The sequence below is a fragment of the Megalops cyprinoides genome, chromosome 23 (assembly GCF_013368585.1).
Source record: "Megalops cyprinoides isolate fMegCyp1 chromosome 23, fMegCyp1.pri, whole genome shotgun sequence".
In the NCBI taxonomy this organism is placed as follows: domain Eukaryota; kingdom Metazoa; phylum Chordata; class Actinopteri; order Elopiformes; family Megalopidae; genus Megalops; species Megalops cyprinoides.
Genome location: NC_050605.1, coordinates 9296261 through 9307624, shown reverse-complemented (window position 1 = coordinate 9307624; position 11364 = coordinate 9296261). Strand labels below are relative to the sequence as shown.

At 39.5% G+C, this 11364-nt stretch overlaps 1 gene segment (V, D, J or C); it reads right to left on the bottom strand.

The window, feature by feature from the left end:
- Positions 1-1338: 1338 nt before the first annotated feature.
- Positions 1339-10778, bottom strand: LOC118770672. The segment is given in 5 exon segments: positions 1339-1655; positions 2758-2791; positions 6079-6100; positions 10257-10539; positions 10730-10778. Coding segments are annotated over 5 exon segments (705 nt in total).
- Between the last annotated feature and the right edge of the window lie 586 nt (positions 10779-11364).

The window sequence follows — 11364 nt, the reverse complement described above, 5'->3', positions numbered from 1 at the left end:
CAGGACAGCACAGTTCCTCTGTTCCCAGAATAGAGCAGCACTGTCACCAGATGTTCCCCCATTCCCCAGGGGGTTAGTGTGAGCTGACAGTACAGAGTGCATCAAGAAGCACCAGGCTGAACTGCTCAAATCTCTATAAGCCTCTTAAATTGACCATTTACCACATTAATTACGATTCCTTGCAAGTCTAGTCTTGTGATCTGTACAGCCTACGCATGGTATCTTAAATCAGACTGTTACAGTTTAGGTCCATGTGTCGCAGTTGGCACTAGGACTATGAAGAACGCATAAACAACATAAACAGTCTGTCCAAACTGCATATACACAAACGAACTATTCCCCAGTCTTTTAAGTCAAATCGAATGTCTTCCATACCCGTTCAGTGTTCAGCTAAATTCCCAGTACCACACATAGCTGGAATTCGTCTCTGCCCTCTTCTCACCCCGACCGTAATCCTGCCCATGTGAGGCTGCCATTGCCGTCTCCTGAGCATCCAGTAAGCGCTGATGCTGCTCTGGAAATCTGTCCTGGGTCCCCATCCAGACATTGCACAGGGATGAAGCGCTGCAGCACTGACTGTCCAGCTGTGCTGAAAAGTCCCAGGCTTATATCACATAGCCCTAAGTTGCTGGGGTGCAGTGGTGCGTTGTACCAGCAGGTGTTTCCATGCACTAATGCTCAGGGGAATTTCAAAAAAAATCTTTCAAGTGAGGATTATATTGTTAGCACTATAATACATTTTATTATGACTTTTTATTTATATTATTATTGATTATTATACAATATTAGTATATGTTATGTATTTATACTTTATTTATAGTATTGTTCTTTTTATTATCATATAATTGTTATATACATACAAAATGTACTGCTTGTGAAGGCTGAAAGTTTATGATGAATGTCATGCCGAGGTGAGGTGTATGTCACTTCAATATAACAGTAATTTCACTAAAACACTGTTTATTTCATCATCATATAACCCACAGAGTGAGACTGACATTGAAGAGGATTGCACTTAGTTTAAACCGCTTTAACAGGGTATATTTGTCTCAGTAAAGAAAAGAACAACAGTTTTTAATGATTTAAGAAGAAAATCTTTATTGCTGTCAAATTATAATTATGAGCAATCGAGGATTAAAGCAGGAATGGGTAAAAAAAATCTACTGAACAGAAACAGAGCACACCAATTATTACACTAATTAAACCTCAGTCTGGAGATGGTTTTAAAACTTGAATTTAAAGCACACTTAAAAGTCTGCAAGGAATCAACCAGTAAGACAGGGAAAAGCTGAGTACAAGCAGTAATTAGCCATTCTGCACAGGAGTGTCTGAAGTGGTCTACCCAGAGCAATCGGATCTCTGCAGCGTCTGAGTAACTGTTGTCTGGGAGCCCTGGGTGGCCTCGCAGGTCAGTGACCCTGCCCTGGCCCACTCGTCTGCCGTGAGAGTCAGGGTGCTGCTCCAGCTGTACAGGCCGTCCTTCTCCAGGACCCCGCCGCTCTCCTCCGAGCTCTTGCTGCTACCGTCCACCTTCCAGCGCAGCTTCCAGTCTGAGGGGAAGCCCTTGTTGGCCAGGCACATCAGCGTGGCCTTCTTATGAGTGGACAGCTCTGCGCTAGAGGGGGGGAGGACCGTGACCGTTGGGCGGGTGTTGCCTGGGAGAAACAGCAGAGGTTCGGGGTCAGGGAGAGGTAAAGAAAAACTGGATCTTTCTCTGCACAGGACTACAGGACATGATGAAGAGACTCACTTGGTCTGAACTTACTAACTAAAGAGACAAATATATAAATTACACAATGAACACAATCTTACTAACTAAAGAGAGAAATACATAAATTACACAATGAACACAATCTGACTATAGAATATATTAAAATGGAATGGTAAGTGGTAAATAAACAGAAAATAAGTATTTCCACGTACAGGCTACATGACTATAGGAAAGTACACATTTTTGTAGGTCAGAGCAAGAGAGTCTCCTCACTCACAGTTTTTTAATTATTTATTAAACACTTTTGTAGAAAGCCTTCAGGAACTAAAAGCAGACAAATGCATTCATAAAATGATGTGTTCAAAATACATCATTACTGTGGAAAAAAAACTTGCATAATGAAGTTCAGGTCATGATAAAAATTATGGAAAAATAAAGAAAAAACAACAACATAACAGAACTGACAAGGCGAATTGCTCCGTTTTGAATTTCGCAACATTCTAACTTTTCTGTGACAACGGGGTTCGTTTAGCTTTTTTTCTCCAAACTTGTACATTATTTTAGACAACAACAATATTTAAACATAAGAAGTGGAAAAAAATCTAGCTTATTTCTAACCAATCTCTAAGTCTATACCCAATCGGCTCCTTATACCATCGGGTAATCGTTTTACTGCGGATAGTCTCTCCAAAACGGGTTTACCAGCGCTGAATCCTCTACACATAACTTGCAGGACGGACTCAGGTCTATCCGTTTACGCCTGTAACATATAATTCGACGTTGACAAAGCGTCCGATCTAACATATGTTAACATTTCAACACACTTTTTTTGCAAGTCTGAATACACAGTGGAAATGGAATGGAAAACCGAATGTACAGTTTTGCACATTTTCTTCGCCGATATTCCTCGCTACGCATGTAAATACACTATTTAAGCATCATCGGATGGATTGAAAGAAATTAGCTTTGGAAAAGGGAAAAAAACAATATGCATGCGTAAATCATTACAATCCATGGATGTGATTTTGAAAAGGTAAGACACTTACTTCCAATGTCCAGTCTGGTGCCGCCGCCAAAAGTGTATCACAGTGATTCAATTCCTATTAGTCCCCGTACAAAAACCTCTCCTGCGCAACAAACAGAGAATACGTCAGCCTTTCTCAGCTAATAAATGGATTTGCTCTTTAGTGAACTGGCTTCATCGTCGAAAAAATAGCATTCATGAAGAAGTCACACAAAAATAACAGCGCAAAAGGACATTTATTAAAATTTGTGCGTTTTGGATAACGGGCGATATATCCATTCATTTGGTCTAACGTGAAATGTTATCCGAGAATGAAAACGACGGAGAACCTCACCAGTGGCGTTAAAAGACATTTTATAAACCCTGAACATTGATTCTGTTTAATTTATATTTTGTTTCTATGTCGCGATGCCAGCAGCTATGATACAATTGCATGCGTATATAGTTCACTGTAACATAATTACATTAAATGCACATATACAACATCCTAGCCAAGGGAGTACATGAGACCGATTAATACACGGTATAATTCATACTGTACTGAATACGATACTTTAAATGCGGGAAAAGTGCTGTGTAAATTCTGTGTTATGGTTGTAATTAGTATAATTAGTGAGATAGCAGTATAAATATTAGCTAGGAAACAAATATGTGTACATGACAGCAATAGTAAGCTCAGCTAGAAAGGGTTGCATTAAGGATTTGAGGAACGAGGGCAGTTGTGTATTTTTTTTCTCAATCTTCAAAACAATGTCCCTAATGGACAGATAATTATTATTCATGCAACTGAAGAGCTCAAAAGCAAACTAGTTGAAGGTATAATGATGCCAAATATGTGCATATACTAATATCTGTTTAAAAAAATGCTCCCTGCACAGTATGGTTTTCTGGGGACCATGTAAATCATACTTATCTTAAGTCAGAGGTTCTCAAACTCAGTGCTGAGAACCCCCTGTGTATGCTGGTAATATAATAAACTATAAACTATAATTGCAACCAAAAAACAGTAACAAACTGTCACTTGTTCACAGACACTGAAAACATAGGAGTGATGAACTGCTGAAAGTGTGAACACCAGGTCACTGAAGCCAAACCATTTGTGGAAAATGAAATGACGAGGCAAACCTGCATTCGGTTAAAATAAGTTTAAAGGTAAAATTACGACAGAACTAAAACAAAGCACAAGACAAGGATTGGTGATGCCTGTAGAGAGGGTGGGCAAGTGGGGTTTGCATGCTGTGGAATTTCCAAAACACTTTGTAGAAAACTAATTAATACAAAAATATTGCATCTTACAGTTCCATAAGGAGCTGTAATAAACCTGTTTAACATTCAGTTTGGTGCTTCACGATGACAAAGGGTTTACATCCAGGATTCTACCGACAATAGAATTCTCAGTCTGGGAGATTTGCCCAAAAATGGTGGAAGACAGGAAGGGACTTGTTTAGGCTGGCTTAGGTTGGCCCCACATCTCTGAGGAACAGTCAGTTACTTTGGTCAGTCTCTCGGTTCTGTAGTAGAGATATGTGGAGCTTTCATGCCTGCAGTCTCCAGCTTCACCTAATCGCCGGTTTCCTGGGTTTGAATATATTTTAAATATTCTTTTCTGGCCGGTACCTCATTCAAAGGTAGAACCAGACATGGTAGTACTGTGTCTATCAGTGGCATTATATAATCACTTCCTAATCCTTTATTAGTATTGGAAATATTACTTTGTGCAACAGCAAGGAAAGACATCTATACAAATCCTGCTGGAGACCGTTAGATGAGCTGTGAGGACTGGGAGTGGAGAATGCTGAGACGCTGTGGCTAACTGTTTTCCACCAATCAGAGCCTTCAATTATCAGAGCTGTAGATGAAGCTGTTCTGTATCACGTCAATCAAGAATTGTGTAAATACTGTGAGTTGTTTGAATATTAGAATCTGAGTTTGCAGTTTCAAAATTTGCATCAATGCAGAAGTATTTATTTCACAAAGAATGGGATTCTCATGTACAGTAGGTGTGAATACAGTCCTTCGAAAATGATTTTGAAATATTGAAATACTTATTATTATTATAATAATGCTGTTGTTAATCTTAAAATGATAGGGAAGGAATTAAAAAATATTGTAGCAGCCTATTGATGTTATTTTGCTTTACGGGAAGGGATACTGGGTTACTGAATGTTTTATACCTTCTATGGATTGTTGTAATAAAGTTTATATTTTCTCAGCTACTTATCTCGTGTGCTCCTTGGTCTACGTGGTTAGACCTGAAATTAGAGGGAAAATACAGTAACAGGGCACAGGGTGGAGGTTCATCCCCTGATAGTGTGATTATTACTAATCTCACAGATAGGAGCTTTCATGTACAACCAAGATGATCGTCCATATTGCATGGTGATGGAATTATTGCCTGCAAAGGGAAATAAGGGATTTGCAATGTTATTGAATGAAAATATGTGGCCATTGGCTGAATGTTAGGGGAGACCAGCTATGTGAAGCATAAATTAGGAATGGTGGAATAGTGTTGTAATGCAGGAAAACTGATATGGAGAAACAGAAGAAGTTAAGGAAGGCAGGGCAAACAATCTGGTTTCGGGAGATTGTTCTACGGTTGTAAGAGATTGCATCCAAATAGTCTCAAGCACATTTTCCATTGATACATAGTACCTTTACAGCTCAGTACAGAGAACCGTCATTAAAAGGTTAGTGAGTGAAGGTTTCATACTGTGTAGATCAGGAGTGTATGAGCTTATTCGGGTGTTTAGCTAATCATTTAAAAATAATGGGTTAGTACACTTTTGTGAACAACATTTACACAACATCCTCATGGTTTAATAGTATTATATGAATATGAAAAATACAAGTGTATTAATTACATGCTGTACAATCAGATACGTTTTCTGTGCATTTTTGTAGCAATATGTACAATCAGGCTCATTAAAGGTCCCTCTAAAATATGAAATCCTAAAATACACTGCATGCACCCCAACTACATTTCCCACATATACACATGCCTGTAAAACATCTGACAGATTCAGCCTGAGGAATCTCAGAGTAAAGGGTTCATACTCTGTAGAGCTTCTCCAGGTGTCTGTCAGCCTCACAGGACTGAAGCCAGGAGGTTTCACAGCTGACAGTGACCATCTCTCCTGGTGAGGAACTTTTACTTTTCTACTACATATATCTTTTGAAATCAATGAGTGAACAGTCTTCATTGTAAATTCAGTTTCTTACTATTTGGACTGAAAAATTAGAACAGCATATTTTATTCATTCAAATTGATACAATTTTGTCGACAACTTTTTAAATTCATGATATCCTGAGTGCAGAAGGAGAATGCCATAAGCAGGATTGTGATAAAGTCATTGCTGTTGTGAGGTCTGTGGCCATGAAGGATAACTCTCAGTCATCAAACACAGTAATAGCAGATCCAGTATAGCTGTTTCCCTAGAGGACAGAAGGTTTTTGGATGCTGAACTCATCTTTCCTTTTAATATTTAACAACGTTGTGTTTTTAGATTAGGGATTTCGTAAGATTGTAGGAAACGCGTTCTTATCTGTCATGTGTTTTGACATCCACACTTTAGATTTTATTTTGTTTGCATATGCTAAAGGACTGTTTATTAAAGATGAATTTGGAAAAGAAATAACTAATGGATAGCTGTTCAAATGCCTTCCCATGAATTTTCAGGTGTAGAGTGAATTAGTCAAAATATAGAACATAACTGTAAACTTCATAAAGTATGATGGATAATTTAAATCCTCAACATAATTTTAAAATAACTAAACAAACTCACTCATATATTCATACCTCAGTGTAGTCTCTAACAGCCAGAGCACTTCCTCTTTGACAGAGGGAGGTTTTTGTATGGGTCTGTATCACTGTGTGAGTGGCCACTGAGCATACTGCTGACAGTAATAATCTCCTGCATCTTCTGCCTGCACCCCACTGATTTTCAGCATGTAGTTGGTTCCATCCCTGCCTTCAGTGAATCGAGCTGGAGTCCCTGACACTCTGCTACCCACAGAGCTGAACAGGAGTTTAGGAGTTTCTCCAGGTTTCTGCAGATACCAGGCAATGTAGCTGCTTGTACTTGAGCTGCTGGACCTGCAGTTGAGAGTGACACTCCCTCCTACAGAGACGGACTCCGCTGTAGGACTCTGAGTCAGGATGATGTCAGCCCTGGAGCCTGGGAATAAAACACACAATATCATCCCAACAGCCTTTACATTTCATATAGATTGAGCTACAATAAGGACAACAATAATCAATCTTAGGGTGTAAATCAACAGAAAAACAGATCAGTAAGATGTAGAATATGGATATTCTTTGAATGAAAATTATTCTCAGTGATAAAGTGGCCAGAGACTCTTACCATGGATACAGAGTGCCAGCATGGAGAGGAGGAGTCCCAGTGCAGCCATGCTCTCTACTGTGTGTCAGAGACTGAGAAACAGCTCAACTGTCTAAAGTCCTTCAGTAATAGAGCAGTGTGTTTATTATAACTGAAGTGTGGAGCAGCAAGGCAGGGCGGTTATGCAAATCATCTTCCTCTACACAAATCAGGTCGAACTCAGATGAGATTTGAAACATGAACAAACATGACTAAAGAATGTGACTTTTGCTATGGTTCATCTACAGCATTTTCTGCTAAGAGCAGAAAGTGATTTGCAATGTGACAGGATGAACAGATGTGAAGAGAGGTTAAAGTTGGTAATGCATCAGATCTCAGGGTCATTACCGCTATTTCTTTAAGAAGACAGGGTCTAACTTGCAGTCCTTTATATACATTGGGTATGCCTCAGTAACCCATCATTTACTGGATGGCATAATTGTCAAGGCGACAGAAGTCTTGAGTTTAGCCAATATAATGTCAAGGCCAGAAAATTGGGGGGGGGGTTGGGGGCTCGGGCTCTTCATGATAGAAAATAGTCTTTTTTTGTTGTTTCAGTTATTTTCTGTAATCCCAGAGTGGGGGAAAAAAGGCTGGATGATGAATGGAGGTTTTCTCTGCTATGGTGGCCACTCCTGTCTCAGGCTTTGACCTCCAGTGTAGTCCCACTGATGAAATCTATGGTCACATGACCCCTCATTAAATTTAGAGAGTTTTATTATGCCACATCTTCAGCCTGAGGAATTGTGCTGGAGTCTTAGAGTAGATCTTTAATACTTTGTAGTTCAGGAGTTGGGGAGCTTCCCCAGGTGTCTGTTACTATCTGGCTACATAGTTAGTACATGTACCACCCATTCCATAGTATGTATATAAAAAGATCTGTGGGATTCATTTTATTGAAAAATGACTGTGTGATTTAAATTTCAGTAATTTATATTCATTGTACAAAACACATGCAAAGCAGTCTTATCTTTAAATATCTCTTAGTGAACTCTAGATTGTTTTGAATGTGCGAGCTGAATGACTTTTCATTTGTTAAAATTACTAAAGATGAAGTATGAGAAGAAAAACTACAAAAGGAAAAATTGCTCAAACTGCTCAAACAATCTAAAATCCTGAAATAAAAAGAAAGACTTGCAGAAAAAAAAACAACCTGAATTCTGTTTGTTGTTTTCAGAAACCCACGTCATACATTTCATACCTTATTATTGTGTTCATAAACTAGTGTAGTTCCTCTTTAGGTGAGGGAGGTTTTTGTACGGGTCTCTATCACTGTGTGAGTGGAAACTCATAGTATTGCTGACAGTAGTAATCTCCTGCATCTTCTGCCTGCACCCCACTGATTTTCAGCATGAAGTTGGTTCCATCTTTGCCATCGGTGAATCGAGCTGGAATCCCTGACACTCTGCTACCCACAGAGCTGAACAGGAGTTTAGGAGGTTCTCCAGGTTTCTGCAGATACCAGACTAAGCTGCTGGAGAAGGCAGAGCTGCTGGACCTGCAATTGAGAGTGACACTCCCTCCTACAGAGACGGACTCCACTGTAGGACTCTGAGTCAGGATGATGTCAGCCCTGGAGCCTGGGAATAAAACACACAATATCAGCCCAACAGCCCTTACAGCACCAAAAACACCAGCTATAATGGGAACAAAAAGAGTTAAGCTTATAGTATAAATTACTGAACAGTAACACAAATCAATAAGGAGTCAAATATGGATATTTGAGGAATGAAAGTGACTCTCAGTAATAAAGTGACCAGAGACTCTTACCATGGATACAGAGTGCCAACATGGAGAGGAGGAGTCCCAGTGCAGCCATGCTCTCTACTGTGTGTCAGAGACTGAGAAACAGCTCAACTGTCTAAAGTCCTTCAGTAATAGAGCAGTGTGTTTATTATAACTGAAGTGTGGAGCAGCGAGGCAGGGCGGTTATGCAAATCATCTTCCTCTACACAAATCAGGTCGAACTCAGATGAGATTTGAAACATGAACAAACATGACTAAAGAATGTGACTTTTGCTATGGTTCCATTCCGTAACCAAAATTACCTGGTTAGCTAGCTTTCATGTGCAACCATGATGACAGTCATCTACAGCATTTTCTGCTAAGAGCAGAAAGTGATTTGCAATGTGACAGGATGAACAGATGTGAAGAGAGATTAAAGTTGGTAATGCATCAGATCTCAGGGTCATTACCGCTATTTCTTTAAGAAGACAGGGTCTAACTTGCAGTCCTTTATATACATTGGGTATGCCTCAGTAACCCATCATTTACTGGATGGCATAATTGTCAAGGCGACAGAAGTCTTGAGTTTAGCCAATATAATGTCAAGGCCAGAAAATTGGGGGGGGTTGGGGGCTCGGGCTCTTCATGATAGAAAATAGTCTTTTTTTGTTGTTTCAGTTATTTTCTGTAATCCCAGAGTGGGGGAAAAAAGGCTGGATGATGAATGGAGGTTTTCTCTGCTATGGTGGCCACTCCTGTCTCAGGCTTTGACCTCCAGTGTAGTCCCACTGATGAAATCTATGGTCACATGACCCCTCATTAAATTTAGAGAGTTTTATTATGCCACATCTTCAGCCTGAGGAATTGTGCTGGAGTCTTAGAGTAGATCTTTAATACTTTGTAGTTCAGGAGTTGGGGAGCTTCCCCAGGTGTCTGTTACTATCTGGCTACATAGTTAGTACATGTACCACCCATTCCATAGTATGTATATAAAAAGATCTGTGGGATTCATTTTATTGAAAAATGACTGTGTGATTTAAATTTCAGTAATTTATATTCATTGTACAAAACACATGCAAAGCAGTCTTATCTTTAAATATCTCTTAGTGAACTCTAGATTGTTTTGAATGTGCGAGCTGAATGACTTTTCATTTGTTAAAATTACTAAAGATGTAGTATGAGAAGAAAAACTACAAAAGGAAAAATTGCTCAAACTGCTCAAACAATCTAAAATCCTAAAATAAAAAGAAAGACTTGCAGAAAAAAATTCAATCTGAATTCTGTTTGTTGTTTTCAAAAACCCACGTCATACATTTCATACCTTATTATCGTGTTCATAAACTAGTGTAGTTCCTCTTTAGGTGAGGGAGGTTTTTGTACGGGTCTCTATCACTGTGTGAGTGGATACTCAGCATACTGCTGACAGTAATAATCTCCTGCATCTTCTGCCTGCACCCCACTGATTTTCAGCATGTAGTTGGTTCCATCCTTGCCATCAGTGAATCGAGCTGGAGTCCCTGACACTCTGCTACCCACAGAGTAGAACAGGAGTTTAGGAGGTTCTCCAGGTTTCTGCAGATACCAGGCAATGTAGCTGCTTGCGCTTGAGCTGCTGGCCCTGCAGTTGAGAGTGACACTCCCTCCTACAGAGACGGACTCCACTGTAGGACTCTGAGTCAGGATGATGTCAGCCCTGGAGCCTGGGAATAAAACACACAATATCAGCCCAACAGCCCTTACAGCACCAACAACACCAGCTATAATGGGAACAACAAGAGTTAAGCTTATAGTATAAATTACTGAACAGTAACACAAATCAATAAAGAGTTGAATATGGATATTTGAGGAATGAAAGTGACTCTCAGTAATAAAGTGGCCAGAGACTCTTACCATGGATACAGAGTGCCAACATGGAGAGGAGGAGTCCCAGTGCAGCCATGCTCTCTACTGTGTGTCAGAGACCGAGAAACAGCTCAACTGTCTAAAGTCCTTCAGTAATAGAGCAGTGTGTTTATTATAACTGAAGTGTGGAGCAGCGAGGCAGGGCAAGTTATGCAAATCATCTTCCTCTACACAAATCAGGTCAAACTCAGATGAGATTTGAAACATGAACAACAGTTAGACTAAAGAAGGCCAAAACACTTCAACTGTCATCTTCAGTTTTCAAACCAGACAAGTAATTCATCTACTTTAGCTCACATATATCTGTGAACTTAAACCAGAGTACATACTCATTTTTATGATTACCGATTTTATATTTTGTATGAATTTATATTTTTTTCATGTCTACCTTTCAGGCATACCTTATCTTCCCTATCTGTTCTGAGGTGACATACAATGTGATGCTGTCATTACACTGAAAATAATAGGCAAGGCATTTAAAAATATTTTAGCAGCCTGTTGATGTTGTGTTGCCATCCTGTCATTGTTATCAATCATTTGGTTTTGAGCTCAGTAACAGTTATCTCCTAACAGACACCAGGGGTCTTAAATACAGTCACTCTGGAGTGAAGTTGTGCACTAAC